The sequence below is a fragment of the Struthio camelus genome, chromosome 14 (genome assembly GCF_040807025.1).
Source record: "Struthio camelus isolate bStrCam1 chromosome 14, bStrCam1.hap1, whole genome shotgun sequence".
NCBI classification, from domain to species: Eukaryota; Metazoa; Chordata; class Aves; order Struthioniformes; family Struthionidae; genus Struthio; species Struthio camelus.
The window spans coordinates 2669331-2695002 of NC_090955.1; the positions used below are offsets into that span (position 1 = coordinate 2669331).

Here is a 25672-nt window from a genome sequence, read left to right on the forward strand (position 1 = left end):
TTAAGAAAGCACTGTCAACATGACCCACTTTAGGGTTCTGGTACCCAGATATCCTCACTCACGGCGGTCTCCGCTATACTACCACAACTCACACTGTGTCATGATTCAAAATGCATCCCATTAATGGTTTGCAGCTCTGCACTCGTGTTGTTCTACGTACTTCTGACCTGGTGGGGAACAGGCACACTCATTCTCTCTGTGCTTGAAAGGACACAAGGGTGGGAGGCAGGAAAAAAAACAAGCCAACTGCTCTGCTGGACAAAGCCTAGAGATGACACTTCAGAGTGTGCTAATTCTGAGCAGTTTCCACCTCAGACTAACTGGCATCAATTAGCTCAAGTTCTCATCTTAACGCTTGCCTTCGTGTAAAAGCAATACAAATAAATTCACCAAGCTATGCGGTGTATTGAAAAGATAGCTTTCTTTTTTTAAGATCATAGTTCTGGAAATAGTTACAGTTCAAAAAAAACCCTAGCATATGAATTTGGGTAAACACAATCTAATTACCTCTTTTTTCTTGTGCTCATTTTCACCTTGCACTCCATCCATAGTCTCATCTGGACCCTGGCCTTTGTACACCCAAAGCTCTGACTTTTCCACAATAGACCTCAGCTGGTCCAAATCTTGTTTTATCTGCTTGTAGTTGTCAACATCTTGGCTGGTCACAAGCAGTTGAACCTTACATGAATGCAATTCGTTAGTTGCAAAAAAAGGATATTTTAGTTGCAATACATACATTCAGATGAAGAATAACACAGATAATACGTACACATACCTGCTTAAAAGCTTGAAGGACTTCTTGTCTCTGGCTAAAGTGCCGGAAGAGCAGCTGAAGCGCTCCAGACACCAGAGGAGGATAATCATGCATTGTTAAATGCAACAAAACTCTGAGAAACGTTCTGCCACCATGATCATCCAAATCCAATGGTGTATTCTCCTCACTGAAAACAGAACGTAGGAATTGACTAGCATATTGCACTTAATGTCCCGGGGGTTATTAAGTCCAGTCTCCTGTGGCAGGAGATTAATTTTATTTTATTTTATTTTTTTAAACAGGGAGGCAAAATTATCAATCAAGCACGATTTTAAGACATAACACGTTTTCTGGCATTCTGCTTTACTAGAAAGCTGTTCCAGAATCTCAGGGCCAGATCATACCGGATTATTTGTCCCTATGTCAGTACCGTCCTTTTGCTCGGACGGTTCTTGTCCATCCCTAGCACTACCCTTTCCTCACTGTTCACAAAATAAAACCCTACCTCAGCATCCAGGTTGCAATGCTAATTGTCAAGCCCTTCTAATCTTCTCCCTCATGCTCCTTCCTCTGTACCTCTCCTTTCTGAACATGAGAAATTATGCTGTTTTTTTGGTACCAGTGACCCTGAATCTTTCTTGCATTCTGCTTCCAACCGATTCTGCATGCTTATACGAGCAACTCTGGTTATTATTTCTGCAAGTGGATCTCTCTCGCCCCTTCTCCCCCAATAGATCAGTTATCTTAGGTTTAGAGAAAAGAACTGCAGCTCCAAACAGCTTAAGGACAGTTCGGATATAAAGCTTCACGGTGCTCTAACAGATAGGGAGTGGAATATCAGGATAGGATTGAGCACTTCAAGTTTGTCATTGACTTGCCATCCTGTGATTCAAGAAAGGATATAAGCAACTCCAAAAGAAAGGCAGGTATTGAAAGTACAGCTTGCTTTCTCCTCTCATGCATGTGAGGTTTAATGCTGCGTTATACAAAAAAAAAGCATGGCTAAATATATTTGTATCTCAGTAGAAGTCCCAATCCTTGCCTACAGAAACTTTTCCACCTAAGATTTTACAGCACTATTTAGCTTGGATGCACTAATCCTCCAATTTCTCTCCTCCATCCACCCAAGTGAGGCACTCCCATGAGGATCTTTCTGGCTGAAGAAAGAGCACCTGTGCCTTCTCTGTGACTTTTAATCCACACGGGTGTTACTTTGAGCGGTATCAAAGCCATTTCATGAAAACAAAGCCTAAATGAGTTTGATAGTAGTTTCCAACCTTTTCGCAGTTACTACCTCACTTTTAACCACAATCCACAGTTCTGGTGAGGCTGCTGAGGTCTGCAGTCCAGGAATCTAATTACAGTATAATTAGTACTAGTGAAAAGATACTTTCCTTCCACCAAAGATCCCCTCAGCTTGTTCTTCAATATGTTCAAAGTCTAGGGCTCCTGGGAAAACATGAGCAGACAAATAAGTTATGTCAGAATTGCAAAGATGTTTCTGCAGCCTAAAAACATTTTAAACAGTAAGTGGTGATGCAGGTGTAAGCAAGAGGGTCATAATGAGCTGAAAGGAACACAGAGATTACTGAAGCAACCTGGCAGGCTAACATAAAACAATAAATTAATCTGGTCTCAGCTCAAGAGTCAAACTGCATAATCACTTCAGCAACAACCAGGTTTAATCCTCTATTGTCTATTTTTAAATTACATTGCGAGCATTTCAAGACACGGATGGGACTCAGTGTCATTCTGAGGAGGTCACCCACAAGATCTGAGGAGGTCACCCACAAGAAACAAACTGACCTTCAGCTATTTAAAGTTCTAAGCAATAAATTCAACAATAACAACACCACCACTGTAGCTCAATAGGCAGAAAAAGGTCTTTACATTTTTCAGTACAAGGTACACGTTACCACATTGACAATAACTAGTATTCTGGAAAACAAAAAAAAACACCTGAAAAGAGTGAAACAGTGTTTGGCTTTACCTCTTCCCTCTGTGTTGCCACAACACTCACTCTGACTAGCTGAAATTACAAGAGTCAGTCTGATCCGAACACTGCTGGGTGTGTTAATTTGCAACACAGTTAAATGACAAGATCTACTATTGGGCACAAAAGGTAATGAAGCAAGGAGAAAAGTTTGAGTGAAAAAACTGTTAGTAAGTTCAAAATAGAGAAAGACTACTGATGTTACCAGGTCAGCATCTGTTTGCAAACGTTGAGATAGCCAGATCAAAGCGAATCATTTCATTTTCTAAAGCTACATTCAAAGTACTTGCGCTGCTTCCCCCCTAATTTTTACTTAAGTGAGGAGCTGACGCTGCCGTCACCCAAGACTCTGGTCTGTTCCCAGAGACTTCAGACGTAGAGCTCTGAACCTTTCACAAGCGTTTGCAAAGGAGAATAAGAAGAGAGTATGGGGATTTAACACCTTTACCCTCTTTCTTCTAAGTTCAGTACACAGATGCTCTGCACTAGTTCTACTCAGTCAGCTCCATTCCCAAGGGCCTGGCGCTCCAAGAGAAGCTGTTGGACAGACGATCCAAGTAAAAAAAGGAAACATATCCACCTTCGAAGTGAGATCAAAAGAAACGTCTCTTCCCTTTGAAGGCTTAACATCTAAAACACGTTCCCCCTTATCTTCCTTCTTCACCTCTAGAGATAAGGTCCCCAAACTGGGGCGGGGGCAAAAAAATTGTTTGATGTGTAATGAACTGCACTTTTAAAGTCCAGTGATTCCGTCATGGTACAGGTCCTAACTACAGAACACTTTTTCCCATGGAAAGTGATATAGCAAGTATCACTCCACATTCCCAAGATACTATCCTGCTTTCAATCACATGCAACACTGGTAACGACAAGCTCTTCTAATACCTTATACAGCCATACCTTGAGATATAGTACTGAGATACAGGAGCTGTTAGATGTCTCATCTTTAGGAAAGAGAAATTTGTGGGAGCAGAAGTATCCGATTAGGTGGGGTGAAGGGAAATCTGATTACTGTGGGGGTCCTCCTCCTTCACCCAGAAACATTAGTACAAAAGATTTTATTCGAGGTCTGTGACAGATCACACATGACAGCGTTTTCCGTGACAGACCACACATGATAGCGTCTATGTCAGACTCTGTTTAAAGAGCACATCTCAGTCTCTGGGTGAAGTCACACTTAATTTAGGGAAACAGGCAGGAGACACTACAAGTAAATCCTAGGTTCTCTTTGGAGCACTCAGAAGTGATTTCTGCTGCTATTCCCCTGTCAGTGTGGTACTCCACTTCAGCAGGACCATTCACACGCCAAAGCAAGGTAGGAGCCCGAATCAACCATCTGGTTAGAGCTTCTAAGATTAAAGAGTCTTCCCCAACACACACAAACTCACTCTTTGTGAAGTAACTAACCTGGTACATTAGCTGGCAGTTCCTGATTACTGCTTCCAGTGGGCGATTCAGACATTTGGGCGTTGCTTTCATCAAATTCATGCTTAAATATACATAGCAGGCAGGAGATTCTGTAGTCCAATCTCACATTCAAAATAAACTGATGATACAGATATAGGAAGAATGTTAAAATAATTTGCCTTTTTGTAGTACATGGACAGAACTTGTGCATATGCAGTGCTACTAACATGCAAGATCTGCCTAGTAAAAATGTGGATTTCACTTGAAGAGGTACACAAAAGTATTTCTTAAAAATTCCCCATATTCAGGAATTTTTCCAGTGATTCTACTGACAGTATAATGATGTGCACCTAGTAATAAATACTGATGAATAAAAGATTCTGACAGAGTTTGGATCCTTTACTATTGTCCAAGGTATGCATTCCCACACCCCCCCCCCCCTCCAGAATGGAAAGCATTGCTATTTCTATTTTAAATTAACAGGAACCTAGCAGACAAATGCTGATGCCTTGCTCACGCAGGCTCCCAGGGGTCTGTGGCAGAGAAAGCTAAACATGAACTGCCAAGGGCCAGTGCCATAATCACAGCAGCAAAGGCTGCTGTTGCAAGACAACAGTAACAGCTCCGGTGGCACCAGAGGTTTCATTAGCGCTGATGCAGTTCAGGAGAGAGATTCTCCTTTTCAGTGGCATCACAACAACTCTCTTGAAGGACATAAAATGCAAAGAACGTTAAGCTCTTTCTACTACAGGGGACGATACTTAATGCCAGTATTAATAACTCATAGTAACAGGGGGAATACTGGTACATTAAAATACTCCACTGCACCTTATGAGGCCATGTAAGAGAAGTTTCACATTTAAACGTAGAAACAATGAAACAGAAGAGGCTCGATTGATTTCCTTCTGCTATGTGCTGCATCTGTTGCAGAGTGGAAGGGCATAACCTCAAACCCAGCCACGTGTGAAGCCTCCCATGAAGGGCACGAGGAAGGCACACCATGGCTTTCCTACTGCTTAGCGTGCTTTCACCCACACAAGGCTGTTGCAGCATTTTGGCTTACATGAATTTGCCCAAAAAGTTACCAAACAGCACTGGCATTGAGGGCTTGGAAGACAGAAGAACGATAAGAGCTATTTTACTTATTATCAGTGTAATATTTTTGGTTGGGAACTACTACATCAAGACAGGGCTGTGGGAAAGTGAAAAAACTTCTGTCTTCGTGTCCAGAAGACTTAGGAGTGAACCACTGGAAAACGCCACAGATGGAGATACTGAGGCTGGCGAATATGCATGTATAAAGAACATTTCAGGCTGATGTCTGTACAAGTCTCAAGTACCAAGTACGCCCCCTTCCTCGGGATGCTAGCCAAGTCAGCCCTGCCGACTCAATGAAACTACTCAGATGGTAAGGGGAGCATGAGCTCTCAACTTCAGCGAACCAAATATTTACAGATCACTGTTAAATACGCAGAAGTCAATTGCAAACTCATTTCTACTACATTGTTTCATCCAGGTACCACCCACACAAATTACAACTCCAGTCATGACATAACATTGTCATCTGCTAGAAGAGCGCTGCCTGCCAGAAAAAGCTGCCCTTGCAACGCTGCACCAGTTTGAGAGAGATGCACGCAAGGCAGGAGTGAATTAAAAGGCAGTACTGCACTGCTTTAATGCTGAGAATAAAGACAGCACACAATGCTACACTCGTCTGTATTCCTTGAATCCCTGTTACCTGAAGTATTTCGATGATCTTCAGCTTGGTATCCATTACCAGGATGTCTTCTTTCTCTGGTTCACTCTGCTTGACATTACCCTCAGGAGCAGTGGCGAGCGGGGTCATAGGTAAGAACCCACCACCTCTGAGCACCACCTGCGTCATCAGCTCACCAACTCCATGGATTGATCTCATCACATTGCTCCCTTCAGAGAGGTAGGTAAACATGTAAAGTTATGATGGTGCAACGAGACTGCGTTAACTGGGAAATAGCCCTTCACATCCCATGAAAAGGAACTGTCTCAACATTAAACAAAGCAGGTAAACACCAAAATCCCTGCAGCAGACAAGTCAATGGAGCTCCCCCCCCCCCCTTTTTTTTTTTTTTTTTTTTTTTTTTTTTTTAAAAACCCCTTGCCCTCTCCCTGTTTCATCCTAGCCGCCACTCAGCTTTACAGCTGAGCCTTCCATGGACGGAAAAGGGAAGGCTGGGAAACCATACAGATGTTTTGAGATGAACTGGAAACTGCCAATGGAATTCTGCATGCACAGTCATTTTTCTACTCTGCCAGTCGTTTTCCAACCTCACCTTTACTTTCCTCGCCTTTTGCCATCTTGGTAATAGGGAAGATGGTAGTGATGTGCACACAGTCCAATATAGCAAGAAGGATTTTGGTCAGTCTGAGGAGGTCACAGAAGTTGTAGAAACCAAAATATATCAGATTTCTGGCTAAGTTAACAACCTACCAAAACAACAATGAAAAGCCTGATTAATACTCAACGTTTTGTTAGTGAAATCAAGCTGTCTTAAGACAGCGAAAAGATGAAGAATCTAGCTGTGCCATATTCTTATTATAGTACCTCATAATTCTATGACACTGTATAATTCTGCATTTTATCAACAAGTTTTCAACTTGTCATCAAATATTGTAACGCCTAGAGTCAAGGTCTCTACCTGCAGCTGATATTCTGTAGCTACAAAATCATATCATATTTGTCATGTTACAGAAAAGGTAAGATATGTCAAGACCAGAAGGAACGTACAGATGCTCTTTATGGTTTTGTTTATTAAAAAAAATAAGTCTTCGACTAAAGCTTACTGTTACCAAGTAACTGAGTTTCCTCCTAAGTCCTCCAGATGTAGTGCTTCTAAATCCACACAAATAATTTGAACTGTAGTGCAAATATTTAAAGTAGCCCTGCTGAAGTACATCCCCTCCCCCCCCCCTTTTTTTTTTTTAAATTAGACGTCTTTTCTTAAAATAATTAAAGGTTATTTAGGGAACAGTACTGTGTGCATTTGCTATTTTATTTGTGCAGACTATTTTCAATGGCCCAGTAAGTCACAGGATACTGTACTGTTCTGTTAATCAGCAAGACCGTAAGCTCTAGAGAATATCTGTGCACGCAGACATAGTGTTTAGTTTAGTTTTCAAGAATATTTATGCCAGTAAAGCTTGACTTTGTAATCACACTGAGAGCAGAAAGAGTAAACAAGGCTGCTGCAAAGCTAAGACATAAGCTCACGTTCATTAATTGTATTTCAAGAACTAACACTGCAAACTGTCACAAACTTCACCGGGGTTGCTTGCAGGAGACAGGATTATACTTGAAAGGAAGAGCTTGCGGAGGTTTAGTATTCACTCATTACTTGCCAGGCTGCCTAGTACTTCAAGTACCAACATTCCACAAAAAAGGATAAAACCAAAATTGGATAGCTACCTCAAAAGTGAGTTTATTTTTCTCTTTATCAGAGAAAGGGAACCTCTGACACACCACATCTCTTAAATATTCCTCTACAAATTCCATTGTTTGTGCAAATCTCTCCTTAATTTCATCTTTGGAAGTTCCACTGCTATCATAGCTGAAGAGGGAAAAAATAAAATAAAACAAACAAAACTTAGTATGCGTATACACAGAGCTCTCTTCCCCGATACAATTTATCTGGCTTGTCAAAATTTAAGAAAAGTTAAAGGCTGTTAAAGAATTTATCCAAATGAGGGAGTCAGGAAGCTGACACCAGAATTTCCTGGCTTTTGCTGTTTTATCCCATATGCTCATTTTGCACTATTTAAAAAGAAAACAAAAAGAATTTTGTCCCAATAAAAAAGAAATTCTGAATTTTTTAAATGGAACAGTGACAAATTATGTACAACACTGAGAGCAGATATGGCCAAGAGATGCTGACTGTGGATGCCATTATTCCAAAAAGCAAAAAAAACCAACAAGCAAAACAAAAATACTAGACTTCATTTTTTTTCAGTACAAAACCTAGGTTGGTTTCCAGCGTACACAGAGAGCGTTTTAAAAACGGAATCCTCACCACTATTCAATTAGCTACCTTTTTTCCTTTTGATCACACATTACCGGGTAGGCATAGCCAGAGCGCAAGCCACTTGCTTTTCTATTTTGGCATTTAAAACTGATTATGATCTATTGTATTTTAGAAAAGAAAACTAGGTTAGCTAAGAGGGAAGAGGAGGGAAAAACAAGAAGAAACCAAGCCCCAGTGCTAATATTGAAGACTTGAAGTGCTCAGTACTAATACTGAAAAGACTTGAAGGGCCAATGTTTAAACACAGAACATTCAATTCCTTCAAATTAAAAAAAAGTTCTGAACAGATAAAGTACAATAAACACTAGATTATTTGTACTACAAAAAGTCAATATGAGCCCAAGGTCAAGAAATCCGGTCTACAGTCTAACTGTGGTTTTGTATACATTTTTACCCCATCCCAAAACACCTTCCATGGGAGGTTAAGGAACCTGACTATCTAGAACATCACCTATTTCAGCCTCTTCCCTCTAGTTTTTACTTTTGATGGTGCTAGCTACTGTATGGACAATTTACCCTGAAGTTTGTCTGTCACTAAACAAGGCAGATAAAAGGGTGGGAAGGAAAAGCAAAATACTTCCTTGCTTCTGTCCCCAGTGTGAGGTCGCATGACCAGAGCCAGAGTAGTGCTGCGATCACTCCACATTTTGGGGAAAAAGGCACCTACTACCTCGTAGTTTGCACCACACATGCGCAGGAAGGTTATTTTGTACTCAGGAAGGTTCTTTTCAGCAAATATTACAGACAAATGAAGCTACAGGGTTTGAATAACAAAAGTAGCGAAACCACTCTTGAGATTTACTTTTTTTCCTTCCCTTTTTTTGTTAAATGATGCATTAGCTTAGAATTGATCTGCTTTTGTTTAAAAAAAAAAAAGAAGTGATGTAATTTCCTTTCCCACACCTTCCCAGCAAGTACTCACTCATCAATAGCAATTTCAGAAGGTATCTCAGACCACAGACGAGCATACTTCACTGGCGTTACTTGTTCCTGGGGGTCACGATCAACGTGCATATGGAGCATTAGTCGGCAGAAAGATGCTCTCAGATCGTACGGCAAGTTTTCATCAGACATACAACGGAGAATGAGATCCACATCCAGCTGACCAGATATTTCATTTATGGCCAGATACTGTCGGTCAAGGCACATTCTAGCAAAGAGGTTTAGCTGGTATCTTCAGGAAAAAACACATGAACAAACAGCTCACGCTTCCATTTCCGGATAATCTACTGGGTATAGAGGTATATATATCACCTCTTGTAAGGTTCCATCTATTGATACATAGATTTTTCCAGTAACATAGCTATAATAATTACAAAAAGAACTTAAAAAAATTATCAAACTCTAGTACAAGGTAAAATAGTAGAATAATACAATAAAAGGGTCAGCATATTTTCCTGATAGTTACATACAATTAAGTAATGCTACTTATGAAAGCTATAGAAGAATTCCAAAGACAGGAACTCAGCCTAAATATTGTAGAAGATACAACACTTCTTTTTATTGATGCTCAAGCTAAAATTATTCACTTAGGCAAAGCAGATGGACTACGCAGTCATTTAAAACTAAGTACATAATTAAGCATACTACCGAGGTTTGCTCCCTTCGATCAAAAAATAGGTGGACAAAAGCTACACTTTATTCTTAAGCTTTTCAGCCCACAAAGCAAGCAAGCAATGGCATTTAAATTATGCACATTAAACCAACTGACAAATTAACCTTTAGTCGCAAAACAAACGTCCAATATTCAAGAGCGTTCATACACGCTTGTGCTGAGTACTATGAGGTTTCTTAAAAAAAAGAATTTAACTGAAAGCAGACTCCTTTTCACTCTGATTTCTCTTCAAGAGAATTTGACCAAACTGTATCCTAAACCCTTGCTCTGAGCACATGCATTAGTCTACAATGTAGAACAGAATGAATTAAGAACACTAGCAATCTTACTAAAAAAAAGCAAGAACGTCCATTCTGAAAACAGACAGATTTTTTAAAGATATATTATAAAACAGGTCTGCTTTAGAGCTCAACCTTCTAATAGGTCCAAATAAATATATCAGGAACTACATGAACCATTTCAATGTCAGAGATAAATAAAATGCATAAAATATATCTATTAAAAAAACATCTAGTACTTTCTGCATTACCACTGTTAAGTCTGTCAAACTATTTTCAGAAGTTTATAACCCAGACACAGGAATTTGGTCCGGGCTGAAACTTGATCTTACACTGTGCCAAGAACTTGGTGTCTTGTCAAGTCATCTGGAAACATCGCTTCATGTTAGAAACTGCTAAGAGCATAGTTTAAGCAGTACAAAAGCGCACTGCATTAATCAAAGCAAACTCCTTGTGGCATTTTCATGAGTTCATATATTGTCCTGCTGAGAACTACAAGACTACTAAAGGTTTTGAGGTTAGAGAGAAATTTAGCAGGCAGGGAGAAAAGCAGTAAGTTCTTTAAAAATCAAACGCAATGCTATTTGCAAGCTGAAATCCTTTTCCTCCTGCAAGCGCTTGTTCATCTCAACTACCATTTGAATTTGGGTAACCTAAACAATTAACATACAAGCTCTTTCTTCTTGTGAAAGCATCCATTTTATTAGGAAACCAAGCAGAAATACAGGCATTAAATGCTGCTCAATTTCCATGCACTTTAAGCCTTAACTGTTTTTTTAAAGCGAGTTTAGACTTGCTCATACTCATAACGGGACTTCTTACCTTGAATAACTTGGCACTTTTAGTTCACACTTCAGAGAGACTTCATCCTTACCCTCTAATGGCTATTTTGCCCACTAAACCAGTATCTTTCTTGAGAATCAGTTAAAACCTATGTAACTGAAGGCTTCCCCCACACAGTCTCGATGCACTTTCCTAGGCAATTACTGCATATGCTGTTAACCTGTAATAGCTGAGTACGTCCCGATCTTCCTTCTGCCCTTCCTTAGCATCCTGAGCCAACTCTCTGATACTCTTACTGCGGATTTCCTTGTTACTGTCTCTCCAGAATAGCCACACTTCTTCCTCATCTTCTCCAACTTCCAAGGCATTTTCTCCACTTGACACTTCTTCAAACTCAAACCGAGAGAGGACCAACCTGTCAGAAAGAAATGAGGTTAGATTACAGATTGCCAAGACCCATGCAGATCTGAGAACATCTTTTAAGACACTTGCTAAAATATACTGGCAATATAAAAGTAACTAATTCTATTCTGGTGAACTTAAAGGAACACAGAAGTCAAAAATAAGGCTAACTGACTTTTGAAAATGTCTTTACATGAGAACTGGTTCAAAGATCATTCAACAAACCAGCAAAAGATTTGGTGAACGCAATATCTAAACTTTGATCAGGTCACTATCCTATAAAGGCCAATTGGATCAGAATTTCTTCCTGTTTGTGTTTCTTAAAACTAAGAAGGTATTCCACATGTCAAATAAACCCATCATTACAAAAAGGCAGCTGGGATTTGGTGCCTGCTGTAAGCTCTGGCACTGGCAGGGCAACGCTGAGAGGAGGGGACCAAAGTTCCAACAGCAGAGGGAGAAGCGAGTGTGCAGAGATGCATGTCTGCTTTGCTGTGAGCAGAGCACGGCAGGCACACGCTCAAAAAGTGCTCGTCCACTTCAGTCAACTTAGACAAGAGCCTGTGGCCCAGGAAAGGATCAGGCCCACAGGACCCTGCACACCTTCCGGCACAGCCTGTTGCAGGGGAGATCCCAGAAGACTTCTCTCATCCTAGAGCTTCAGAACCTTTTTAACCACATTAAAGGGGCGAGGCTTAAAAACACACACACGCCTGCAATCTCTTCCAGATATCTCTCTACTTATATCAAACGTGAGGTATCTGAAAGATTTCTGTGATCAGAGGATGGAGAATGCATCTGTCAGGCATTTTGCTCCCACCAATACCTACTTACTGTGTATTTGTGGAGGACCTCACGCCTTTTTAACTCCTTTCTTTAAACAAGCTCGCAGTGTTCTCAGCTTTGAATAACCTTCCTTCAATTTTACACTAGGAACACTATTTTTAAAGGCATTAACTTACTTAGTTTCAATGAGTATGTCTGCATTTGCTGGATTCAGTACGGCTTTACAAATCAACTCCTGTGTCACTGGAATAGACTTGTTCATGGAAACACACAGATCTGAGAGGTAATCCAAAAACCTGTTGAAAAACGCAATCCAAATGGATATCAACTCTTGTTGAGATCCTTAGACTGAAGCAATCTATATTTCAGAGAGAAAGCATTCAGAACTCCAACCTAAAGTTGCCAAGTGAGACTGTTGCCCTAGCAGGAAGTTATGGTGAGTGGGGGTGGAGGGGAGTCAACTAACATGCTCTTTTACCCATAGGTCGGCAAATACAGATTTTTCTCAGAAGACAAAGAGTGAAAGGGTAATCACTACTCAAAAATGCAGATCTCACCTGGGCTCCCTATTTTTCCTCACAAGACTAACAAAGGTGTCAATCTCAGCAGCGGTGATGTGCTTCTCCAAGAGCTTGCGATTGTTATGAAGCAGTGCTGTTATAGTGTCCTCAGCCAAGACATCATAGCCAATTTGTTTCTGCATGAAGCCAAACTGCTTGGCAATGTACTCCTTTGAAACAAAGGGAAAGAGGAAGGTGTTGTGAGTAAAACTCAGAATTCAGGAAAAAAAGCAAAACAAAACAATAACAGAAGGTAAGACACCTGATAACATCAAAATCCAAAAGGAGAGAACTTGATGAGATTCTAATCCATCTTCCTCAGAGGAAGCAAACAATGACAGATAACATCTCCCTCACTCCTGAGCTGGGCATCACCGAGGCATTTATTTATCCCTATCCAATATGAGTTTGTTTTTTAATAACTGACACCAAACATACGTAGCTTAATTCACAGGTCATCTTTCAATGGAGCTTACAGTATATGTGTGTGAAGAAAGTCTTCATCTAGATTCAACAGTTATCAACTCCAGTTTTCTCAAATTCCCCTCGGAACTGGTGCTAGTTACACCACAGATAGTCTCTGATAGATGTGAAAGGTGCTAGATAGAGCAAGACTGAGAAATCCAAAAATCTTACTGATTGTAGAAGCACACCACAGCTTAGTAGGGATTAATGGGATGCAGCTTTATTTTTTGGAGCACTGGAATAACGTTAGTGCCTTTGAAAACTGCAGATATATTTCCAACCTGATTCTTCCTGTAATCCTGCTGAGAGTGTCTGAGCACTCTGTAGCAAAGCCGACATATGTGTCTGAAGGGAGCATGACGCTGATCTCCAAGTTCCTCCAGTCGCAACATTGGGCCATCACCACTGTCAGTAAATGGTGCTTGCAACAGCTTGAAAATCTATGGATTTATTAAAAGCCAAAGATAAAAATCCCAAGAGACTACGCCTTCATCTGATTAAAATTAAAGCACTGTGTCAGGGCCTTTAGGTTTTTATAAGGTATGTCAAAAGCACACTATAGTTGCCAGTTTGGTTTATTTGCTATAGAGTAGCCAATACAGATGATGCTATTGATCACCTTTATCCAATCCCATATTTGGAATGTTTCTTCCAGCAACAGTATGACTAAAGGCCACCAAGAGCCTGTTGAAAGCTAGAAACCTGCAAGGTCCTTTGGTCTCAGGAATTTGACCAGGCTCTCTATTATTAGGTTCTCTATTCCGAGAGCCCTTCTTGTAGACAGATGTTATAGGTTTAAAAACAAACAAACAAAAACCACAGCACTCTACCTGCTTTAGAATATTCTGCTCTCTCATCAGTTTTTGCCGTTCTCTATTAGGTTTAGAAAACACCACCTCGAGGACATCTTGCCCAGAATTAGTTCCACCAGTAACAAAGTAGACCAAATCCTCCAACAATTTGGTAACAGACCTACAGAAAAGCCAGAAGTTGTTAATGCAAGACTATGAATTCCATCTATTAAAAGAATAATGAAAGTGTAAAGTTACACAGATTTAAAGTGACAGAAGAACATCAACGAGATTTTAACCCAGATTTTGGATAAAAGCACATAGGCTTGAGAGGAACTTAAAAGTAGGAACAAGTACTCTCTATTGCTACATCTTTAATATTTAATAGCCAAACTGTAGTAAGATAACCATACCATTTTTGGACAACTATATGCTCACACAATTCTATTTGGCAGTTCTTTTACACTGCCAAAAAAAAAAAAATCCAATGATACTCTCTTTAAGGTCAAACAAAAATCATTTACTTTAGAAGCATATGGGACCTAGCTTTATGCAGCAGACTGCACATTCTTTTTGTGCAGCCATGTACTTTTCACATATATTGTCAGAGGATTTGCAAGAAGTCATGTGTTCAGTCTTCACAAGACGGATTTATAAATTCCCACACACATTTTGCAAAGCCCATCAAGAAAGGCATGCTACGGATTATTCCTCCAAGGTTCACAGCAGTAGTTCAAGTAGTTCAAACAAGGAGGGTTTGACAGAATGCGGCTGGAGAGCCTCCAGTACGGACAAGTCAACTACAAAACTACCATTTTTTTTTTTTTTTTTAAATCAAGGAGGAAACAAAATCCCCTCTTCCGAAGATAGTGTACATAGACATAATTTCAATGAAATAGTTACTAGATAAAGGAAATGGCATTATCTGTTCCAAATTCCTGTTTCCTTACCTTCTTTCATTCTGGGTTATTGTTCCCTTTTCCAACTTGCCAGCAATGGAACCTAAAACCTTACTTGCATCATTTGCAAAATCCAAGTCCCGGACCTCTGCAGGAGAAACTGGTACTATAGCAAAAGCTTCTTTGTCCTCTTTCACCGGAGAGGTACCAATCTAAAATCCAAAGCAATTTTATTATCAAACCAAAAGGCAGAAAACAAAGTAGTGATTCACATACACAGTGACATTAAAACAGAAAAGCCATGCTCTGAAATAGCTTCACTTGGAGACAGCATGAGACTCCAAGTCAAACTTGGAGAATGACACTATTTTCTCCTGGTTCAGGAACACCTGTAAGATGGCATGGAACAATCAGATGAGACTGAAAAACATTGCTATAAACAGTAAGAAAAGTCTCATGATTACTGACTTAAAGCGGCAATTGAAAAGTACAACTTTTGAAGTACTTTGTAAGCCTTTTAGGCATAATATTTTGCATGGCCACTATTCATTACTGTTACTCTGCTTGCTGTTTGACAAGCCTAGCAGAACTATAAGTCTCAACAGACTGCCAGTTCTCCTACCAATAACAGTTTCATGGACGTACAGGAAATAAAGGATGTACCTGTTAAAGTCACAGGACTTACTTTAAGCATCACAGGTTTTTCTTCTTCTTTATCAATAGGGATATTGGTACTGTGAACCCAAGTGTTAGTGCAAAGGTGTCTAAGTCTGACATAGGAGTTTCTGAAAGAAAGACAAAAGTTTCAGTATGAATCAGTTTCCCAGACAGGAAGTCTTAGTTGGTAGGAACAAGAGAAAAAGAAAGAAAGATAGAAAGATAAAAGAGAGAGCGTCTCCTACACATGGTACATATCGTAACAGGAATGAGACTCTTCCCTTATTTTATAATACATATATTCATCTGAAGAAGTTTTCAGTTACCCTATATAATGAAATCAACTCAGATGTCAAATAGACCTATATCTGTATTATAGCAGCTCAGATGTCACTTTACTTCCAGGGTCTGATGGGGGTGGGGGGTGTTGGGGGGAAGAAGGTTGATAACTGAGGATGTTCCTCTGAAAATTATTTTCAGACTGACAAAGTCAGAGATACTCAGAGAATGCACAGCAAACGTGTGGCAGCAAGAAAGTTGGAGTTTGCTCTGATATGACTATTTCATAAAACGCAGTAAATCTAGCAGAGCAATCACATACATGCACGTGCAAGTACGGGCACACGTAGATGAATACCACAAGAAATATCCTAAAACATTATATAGTAACAAGTACTAAAAGGCAAGTTAAAAGACCTTACTGAACATTACTGAAACTTTCAGAAGTTTCTACATATTTGCTGGGGTCAATCTAATTCATGTTTCACAGATTATGTAACACAGTTATGAATATTAGACTTAAAAGGTCAAAAATAGGAACATCGTAGGAACTGGTATTACTAGCAACACTGAGTAATAAAAGTATTATTTGCATGTGTCAGAAGCATACATACAACCCACATCACCCGCATTCTATCATTTTTCTTCTCTGTACTGAATCAGTAGCTTTGATTAAACAGAAAGTTTTACTTCAAAAATGGATCTCTACTCTGAAAACTTGCTCTTAGCAGAAGCAACATTTGGCGAACGTCTGCAATATCACCAACTTACTTAAAGGCCCAGAAAATACACCAAGTTACTGCTAGTTAGTGAGATGCCCCATGTCCACGAAAGGATTTATGACGGTGCTTTCTGCCTCACATTCGTGACATATGAACAAGGACATACGCTACAGTAACTCAACCGCTGCAACTCAGCTGCTGCACAGCAACACACGAAATTCATCTTTTTAAGAGCATCTCCAAATCCTCCCATTTCTGCATGGTATTGTATATCTGAGCTGTTAGCTTCGTCCCATAAGCCTGTTATTCTTTAATCCGTAACTCCCTGCTCTCTATTGTGCACTCCATAAGCTGAGAATTTTTACACTAGCTGTACAAAGAGCCAACGTCATACCAGCATCAGAGGCCCGTTACAGTGCAAGAACACATGACTGGCATTCAACAATTGTCTCTAACAAATTTCTGTGAATCTTTGTCTGCAGATAGCAGTTCCCAGATTGAGTTCCTCAAGTATTACTGGCAATGACACTGTTCTGCACGAACCAGCTTTTGGATAAAACATGGCAGGCCACAGTTGGATGAGCATTTTTGGCCAGCATGTAAGACATCTCTCCACTGCAGTACAACCGCCTTTCTCCACACAACTGTGGCAGCCCAAAGGAAGCAAGAGGCAATTGCTGCGTTTGGTGGCCATGTGAACTCAGCACAAGTGAGTGTATTTGATAATCCAAAGGCTCACTGGGAGAAATTGAGCTGAATGGGCATGCCATGCTTTCCTAGTAGGAGCACACAGCAAAGAGCCTTTAGTCCGGCTGCATATCGTTGAAGTGCGCAACAGTTTTAAGCGGCAAGAGGTACATACGAACACTTAGCTAACTGTAAAACAAAGAACGACCGTGTCAGATACTCTGTATTATGTCCTAGCAAACACAACACACACAGGTCATACAATACACGTTATAGGACACCCAAAGCTTTAGTTCCAGTTCTTTCACTGGCAAGAAAGTTGCTTCATCTCAGTTTTCTCAACTGCAAAATGAGGTTTTTGTTTTTTATAAGTCCATTGCAAGGTGCCTTCTAGTCTACTAATGTAATGTTCTAGGCATTTGTAAGAATTTGTATTTAATTTGAGGTAGGTCCTTAACTCAAAAGGAAAAAAACATAGTGGGAAATAGCTTTATCAAAAAAACAAAAACAAAACACCCCCCCAAAAATCCAGTAACTGCCAAGGCAGGCGGGCAGTTCTAACAGTATGCTTAGCTATACCTGGGAACAAGGCTGTCTCCTCCTCGCAGTGTTGTAGGGTCCAACTCAAATATGGAAGAGATATCATTTCCTTCAGGCACGGACACCAGGGAGTACGCCATCTTCTCCTGAGCACTGAGCAAGCCTCTCCTGGAGGCATCCTGCTCAGGATCCAGCTGTGGAAGAAGTCCCATCACACAATTAGACCAAGCTCTGCAGACCTACCTGCTTAGTGTTAAATAAACATGTCCTGTAACCCGGAGCCATAACTCTGAGCCACTCTAAGTACTACTAAAGACAGCTCTGCTTTAGGACACTAGAAAAACCGACAACTAGCTGCTCTTGCCAAACCCTTCTTTGCCTTCCCTAGTGTTGATAACTGAGCATTTCTGGATTATAAACACAATAAATCCTAAACAGCAGAGGTTGGGTCTTGCAGACAGTGCCAGAAGAGACTCAAAAACCCCTGGCCACTCACCCCACAGCGCGCTGGGAACTCTGACTAGTTTCAGATGACCCACATCTGCCACAACCTAGATACTACTGGCTTTTGAAATATATTTCATGCATTGCAGTTATCACTCTAAAAAAAGTAACTTAGTGAGCTGCGAATATAAACATCAGCAACACTATTTCCCAGCAAGACTGTCGGTACGTAACAAACTTGGGCAATAGAAATGGGACTCGCACCCCTCAGTCACAGACAATGGAAGCAAGAGCTCATCAAGTAGTTAGCTGTCTCACTGTTTACATGTCAGCTTATGATGCACTCCAACACATGGATCCGCTATAAAGGACAGGGCAACAGAAAATCTGAATTTCTAAGGTGCCAGTAAATTACCAGCCTCTTATCAAAGTAAAGATACTAACATCAACTGAGTAAATAAAACTTTGGACTTTTAGAAGAAAGGACAAAAAGTCAGGAAAAAATAAACTGGGGAAAAAGGAACCACAACTTTCTCCAAAATCTTTCCTAGGGACTAGTTACCACTAGTCAATAAAACAAAGTTACTAACTGACAAAATGCAAGAGTCAGCTGCCCACGTATAAACATTTAAATCCTAGCTGTAATTTTCAAACTGATCAAGCAACCAATTCATTAGCTTCGTCTGGATCTTGGCACCAGTCAAGGCAGGCACCCAAAAGGCCTAGCGAGGAGCCAGCACTTAAATACCTGTCTTTCAAAGTCTTCATGTAAGGCACTACAATATTTAAACATGCAGAAAGTCTTCATGATGTTACTTGTGCCTCAGGAAACTCTGCAGTTAACACATTTGCAGTCAGTGAACTTGGCTGCAAAGCAGCGACATTTAAAGTCTTTGCTTTTGCACATTCAAACAGAAAGTTAGCTATATGGAACAGAAATACACATTGGGAATGTGTCCTTCAAAAGAAGGAGCAACTATACACTCAAAGGAATCCATCTGGAGGCTTCAGACCAGGAGAAATTTGCTCACTTGGAATGAATTCTCCGCCTCAGCTGCCTCCTCCATCCCCACAATAAGGCAGCTGCTCTATTTTCACAATTTGCAATACCTTTGGCACTTCAGGAGATAAACTGGTCAATTACAGAAATCACAGCAAAGGTGAACACAATGAACAGTAATTTAGGAAGTCAGAAGCGAGGCAATTTAGGGAGAACTAAAGCTTCAACCATCAAAAGAATTCAATTTGACAGAAGCAGTTCCCTGTAATGTTGAAAGGGTCCTAGCTGGATTATCGTCCATGCTCATTTAAGGGTCATCCCTGTACAGCTCGCTAAGGTATAAGGAAAAAAAACAACAAAACACCGAGCTGTACAGAGAAACTTGCAGTCTTGCAGACAGCTCACACTTGCATAAAGTCACTGTTTCAAAGCAAGAATAAGCAGCCCGCACCATCTTGTCACCAGCAAATTTTCAACTATGCCGAAGTCAATTATGTGCTTCCGACACTATTCTTTATGGTCTATTTTTGCCACCTAGTGGTAAAGAGACAGCAGGAAAAAAATCAGCACAAGTCTGAAGCCAGGGCATTATCATTATTATTGCACTAATTATCGGAAGGAGATATTGGCATGATACGGGTACGAAAGGTATCTACAGAAAAGACAAAAACCTTCACACTGATTAACTTTCAAAAAATAAAAATACCACAGTATTTTTTTTTCCCCTTCTCTGGAATAACAACTTTGCAGATTTTTTGTTTGCGTTGCTTCTCATTTTTCCAGTATGTTTACCAAAGTCAAGCTGTCAGAAGATCAGCATCTGCTGCAAAATACTACTGAAAAATTCTCTACACCAAGAAATAACAGTTAAATATCTGAGGGCAAAGGTTATCTTTTTCATGGGTTGCTATGATGAAAAATCCTTTTAGGAGGAAAATTCCTCCCTACTGCACTTTAAAGCATCACAGTGAGCTCACCTCCTTTTTAAAAAAGGGTTGAGCAGTTCTTTCTCATTTCCGAATGGAGCAAGTCTTCCATAACACAGGATAATGACCAAGAAATACAGGCTTCCGCATAAACCTTCGATCTAATCCAACTAAAAAACGTAATCCACAACGGAAAGTGCTGTTCCAATTCTATCTGCTATCAACCACCGAAGCAATGCTGTTTCCCGTTGACGTCAATGAGAAGCTTCTACTCGCCTTAAGCAGCGGCAGCATGCTCTGGCTTTGATAAAACAACGTTTACGGAAAAGGACACAAACTTGCTTTCACAGGAAAATCAGAAGAATGGCATTAAAATCATTCTCACCCTGCCATTCTTGCTCTTTAGACCTTTTATCATGGCTTTCCTGTGACAAGTTAAAACGAGAGAAGGAATTCATTTATTAAATAAGGAGGTCAGATGACTGACTGGCACAGCACTGCATGAACATCCCATTAGGGACACTTGCCATCTGGCGTCATCTTGAGCAACTTGCTTTTCAGACCTATGGAAAGAGAACGCCTCAAGGAAGCAAAGGTTTATGAAATAGGAAGACAGAAGGAGAGATGGTACGAAAAGCAGGGGAGGGGGGTCCAAATAACATTTAAGATTTGTTCAAAGAGCATTGCTCTTCACTAAAATCTATTCCAGTATTTAACATCCACTCCTTCTAGATAGGCCTTAAAAGCCTTCAGATGAGTCTTTTTTTTTTTTAAAGCTTTCTTCACTAGCAAAAAAAAAAGTCTGGAGCATCTATGCACTGGCCAATTAAATACCAAGGCCTGTGTCAAGCCCTCCTCAATTAGGGGCAAGATCATACTCTTGCCTATACTTACTGAGGATTGACACTCCTGGTCATCTTCCTCATAGTCAGGGTTTACCTGATGAAACAGAATCACAGGCATGTCAAAACTCTAATAGACCTGGAAGTGGGAAACAACCTCAGCAAGATCTAAATTTATATTGTAAAAGATGCAATCTTTTCTACTGCTACAGAACTACCAGACATGCAAAACGAATATACTTCACAAATGGATTCATTTTTAATTGTCTGTCTGTCCAAGAATTAAGCAATTAAGTAATCTGCAAACACGCAGAGCGATTTAACTAGTTCAGGATAATCCCTAAAGAAGCAAGAAGGGTAGAGAGTTACCAAGTTTGTTTTTTTTAAATCCCACATGGAATTTCAAACTAGCTCTAAAAACTGCTATGACTTGGAAAATCTCTTAGAATAAATACCATTCTAACTGTGGATCAACCAAGCAATTTCCTCCCCTATGTTTTTGCATGATGTAAGATCATGGTTTTCTTTTGCTTTAGCTGATTAGTGAACCCAAGATTTACTGGTAAAGCTCTATAATGGATCACTACTGAAAAGAATGTGTGTGTGCATGTGACAAAATGCTGTTTCACAATCTGAAAATTAGAAGAGTATAAAACGGAATATTTAATCTGGATGTTTTCCACTGGAGCTCTCAAGTCAAGAGCATGGGCCAAGACAGCCGTTCCACCCTGCTATGCGCTCTTACATCTAGGACATCCTTTACTTACACAGGTTTGTGTATTGACATGTTGATATGTCTATGCTCTAAAGTAAACAAAAGTAATTTTAACAAACATTTGCAAGCGTTAAGCAGTAAAACTCACAAAACTATAATCTCCAGCTTGCTTTGGAGCTTTTATATTTTTTATAAGATGTCTTGAAATTTTGAAGATTGGCAGGGGAAAGAAGAAACTCCACTACAGAGAGAGAAACAGACTTGCTTATTTTACACTTAAGACAGCTAAACATTATCAATAGCTCTTATAAGGCTGGTCTGAACCGTAACTGCATTTCCATTTTACAGTCAGCTCTACGATTCTCTTCGGAAATCATTGATTTGAGAGAAACTAACAGCAGTTAAATTCATTTCCCCCAAAAGGCTCTCAGCCATTTACAATTTATTCATCTATTAATAAATTCACCTCGATTTCTGCTGCCCGCATGACAGGATGCTATTTCTGGTCTATTCTTTGCAAGAGAGGAGTTATTGCCTCTAGAATTCATATAAAAAGTGCAATGAGCTCAACGCTATCCCTGTACTGCAGTATTCTTTTAAGTCTTTTCCTTTGTTTCCCGTGCCTAGCCCTCTACTTTCGCATTAATACCAAGGGCCCAAATACCCCTCTCCTTCCCTCATCTGCTTCTATTTTTAAGTTGGGAAATGAGAGATTTTCAGAAAATATAAAAGGAAGAAAATACTGCGGAAGGAAAGGCAGAGTTCCTAAGGAAACCTCCAACACCTACCTCTGCTGCTAAGTAGTGTCCAGTAGCAAGATGTTTGAACCTAAAAAGGCTATTCCAGTATCCTGCGCCACCACGACAAGGATCATGCTGCACCACCTGTAAGGACAGGGAAGCCAGATTTTCACTACACACCACTGACCTTCCTTTTCAAATACTCTTGTATTTCACCTACATTAGGAGGAAACAGAATAAGAACCACCTTCAAAAAAAGAAAAAAAACACCTTTCATGTGTGAACATCATATTGTACAGCACATACCTCAAGCAGACTGCCATTAACTCACCTCCAGAATTTAAGAACTTTCATTTTTTTGTAGGTAGAAAATGAATTAAAGAAGCTTTAGATGTCTATGTGTTGCTAGGTCTTGAAGAAAGAAGAGGGGGGGTGGGATGGGGAAGGAATCTTCCTAGAAAGATGCATCAGATCCTTTAACTTCTTAATATAGTTAGGGTTTTGACCTTCAGAAAGTGGGGGAGGGAAGACACCTGGAAGTGTTTCAAATGTAACAGTACTGTACAAAATAATTTTAAGACTGTCATATATAGTCTCAAATTTCTCCTGTGGCAAGCAGAACCTCCAACACCAGACGCTCAGTTACTGCCTATCAGCCACTCTTTGGGTACACCTACTTTCTTTGGGAAAACCCAGCATAGCTGACCCCTGCCTCTCAGGGAAGGACTAGCTAACCTCCAACTGCCTATCCAGCGTTTATCACAGGGCAACTGCATGCACATGGGCAGATACCACAGGAGCCATTGATCTGTTGTCTCAAAGCTCTTAAATTACAGGCAGGCTCTCAATTAGAATAGGCGAAAACCTGTACATCAAACCAGATATGTCTGGAAAAAAAGAACATGATAAATACCTATCCACCATTACAACAACAATTACGGTTCTCACAGGCAGGTCGCATGACAAACATTTAAAAGCATAACTATATACATCTCTATTTTAGCCTAATACCACCAATGGGGGGGCTTTAAGAAGCCTATGATGGCCAAGACGTTAGTCATTCTATTTAAAAGCCAATTAAAGAAAATATAGTCCAGGTAAACAGTGCACAGAGACTAGCAAAGAGGTGTAATCTATCAGATGAGGCTGTGCACACTCACAATATTAAATATCAAAAACAGTGTGCTCAGTACACACAGCAGTTAGCTGAAATTATTAGCTAGTTTTGGATTTTAGCGACTGGTGAGAAAATGACTTCATAGGTGCTTCTCTGTCCCCTTTTCTGAATCGTCAAGGACCTGTTACGAGAGCAATCTGCTGCGGCATTAGAAATCAGAACTAAGTTTTCATTTTGCAAAAAAGAAAGCACAGTAAGTAAAGGAATTCTAAGATTAAACTTCAAATGCCAGCAGGACTTGTACTTAAAAAAAGAAATCTAAGCATATAGTTTTTAAACAGAAACAGTAATTGTTACTGCATAGCCACCCCCAGCCTTGGTTACCATTCTTACCTCTACTTCCCACAGTGCTTTTGAACTCGTTGCAGAAGTGGCTGACTGCCTCCCTGTAGTTCTCAGGAAGACGTGCTGCTTCTTCCTGTGCTCGTCGCAGGTCAGAAACTTCTCCTGCTCTGCATGAAACAACCTCACCACATCCCCCTGCCAAAGCCCAGACAGCATGATCAATACGGACATTATGCATCCCTGAACAAGTCACGAGCAAGTCAAGTTTTGACTCTTACCCCTTTAAGAATATCATCTTTATTATCGCTCCATTTCATGAAAAGGACTATCTTCCAGCTTGTATTGCAATTCACAGAGTTGACCTAAAAGGAGAACTAAAACCATTAGCCACACTGCATAAGATACTGCCACAAGCTACTGCCTTACTTTTTAACGTGATTTTCAACAGAATACTGCAGTCCCTGCTCTATTAGAAAAAGAAAGTCACTCCTGCACTCAGGCCTGAAAAAGTAACTACAGAGTTAACTTGTCAGAAAGCAACTTGCTTCAATAGTCATGGTACAATGATGTTTATTTGAAGAAAAAATCTTATTTTTCTCTATCTGCTGCCAATCAAGCAAAGCAGATCAAACTCGAATCTTTGCCTAGGGCCCAACAGATAGGAGAAAAGTCTGGTAGCTTTATTAAGGTACTGAGTTACCAGATAGCTGTTCCAAAACAATGCTACAGGCACCCACCAACATAGTCATTGAGAACTTAATTTTCATAAAACACAAGTCCTAGCAGCTTTGCTGAAACATACAGAAGTTTGTACAGTCGTTGCAAGCTCCTGCACTACCAGTTCAATCGTTCTGCCCTTACCTCATTGCATCCTGGATTATCGACAAGCTGATGACTACTGGCATGAAGAGGCTGGCCAGCATTGACAGGGTTCAGGACTACTTTGTCTCCAATGACAACCTGCAGATAAGTACAGTATCAGACACAAACTTGCAACCAGAGAAAACTTTATTTAATGGGAGTGAAAAGAGGAAATCACCTTCTTGCAGGTTGCAGAGATACCAGTCTGAGTATGAAAACCAGAATTCTGATTGCTCCAGAATTCAGTTTACCATATTCAGTCATTCAGGCAGGAAAAAAGGCCTATGCTCCTGGACTCCAAGGCTTACAGAGAGAACACAGTCTACAGTTCTGATAACTCATTCGTTACTTTTCATGCAGTTGTTTCATTGGTTAATATTTAACAAATAATTCCTATAGCAAAAGGTCAGTCAAAACCCCTCCTCCTTCAAGATGCCCTCTTCATTTGTAAAATCAGATTCTCGACCAGACTGGCATACGACTCAAGATAAATATACTTTATTATGGACAGTAAAGGTCCTGTGCTTCCCTTCTTTCAGGGTAAAGTCTTTCCTAAATTAAAAAAACAAAAAGGCTTTCTCTGTACTGACAGGCACTGCTCATTTTGATAAAACGTTTGCAAACATCAGTGGGAACGAAAAGGGCTTAATGACCACTAAGGTTGCATTAACCTATGTTTTGGCTTTACCTAGCTTGTGTGTAGAAAAGGAACAGTTGCACCAAAATATATGGGGCTAGTCTACTAACTAAATTTTTCCTTTTTGATAAAGTCCTCTGTGTTTAGCTGCCAAATATACGCCTGGACTATACCACAGAGCATACTGATTCTTTTGACCTCTCCTGATTTTCGGCAGATCGTCTACCCAGGTGCCTCAGATTTGCACAAAACAGATGAATAGACTAAAACGGTTATGCATTCCATTCAGAACCAATTACTTTCCAGAGTTCCCACAAATAACAGGACCATTTAACCTCATTATTACCTCAATCCTCAAATATAAAGTTACGA

The 25672-nt window shown here is 40.1% G+C and overlaps 1 protein-coding gene across 13 annotated transcripts in view; it reads right to left on the bottom strand.

Annotated features, from left to right (window-relative positions):
* ITPR1 (inositol 1,4,5-trisphosphate receptor type 1) overlaps window positions 1–25672 on the bottom strand; it is a 188162-nt gene that overhangs the window by 100379 nt on the left and 62111 nt on the right. For 11 of the 13 annotated variants that reach the window (XM_068907210.1, XM_068907209.1, XM_068907214.1 and 8 more), the window contains 21 exons: window positions 24664–24762; window positions 24081–24164; window positions 23851–23997; window positions 22389–22484; window positions 20938–20982; window positions 17713–17867; window positions 15474–15573; window positions 14840–15000; window positions 13929–14070; window positions 13380–13538; window positions 12631–12803; window positions 12250–12369; window positions 11106–11300; window positions 9132–9383; window positions 7597–7738; window positions 6464–6617; window positions 5893–6080; window positions 4155–4293; window positions 2149–2203; window positions 776–941; window positions 508–678 (listed from right to left, as the gene is read on the bottom strand). In XM_068907210.1, coding sequence (XP_068763311.1) covers window positions 508–678; window positions 776–941; window positions 2149–2203; window positions 4155–4293; window positions 5893–6080; window positions 6464–6617; window positions 7597–7738; window positions 9132–9383; window positions 11106–11300; window positions 12250–12369; window positions 12631–12803; window positions 13380–13538; window positions 13929–14070; window positions 14840–15000; window positions 15474–15573; window positions 17713–17867; window positions 20938–20982; window positions 22389–22484; window positions 23851–23997; window positions 24081–24164; window positions 24664–24762 — 2943 coding nt within the window. The remainder of the gene's footprint in view (window positions 1–507; window positions 679–775; window positions 942–2148; window positions 2204–4154; window positions 4294–5892; window positions 6081–6463; window positions 6618–7596; window positions 7739–9131; window positions 9384–11105; window positions 11301–12249; window positions 12370–12630; window positions 12804–13379; window positions 13539–13928; window positions 14071–14839; window positions 15001–15473; window positions 15574–17712; window positions 17868–20937; window positions 20983–22388; window positions 22485–23850; window positions 23998–24080; window positions 24165–24663; window positions 24763–25672) is intronic. The other 2 variants (XM_068907212.1, XM_068907216.1) reach the window with 1 other exon arrangement.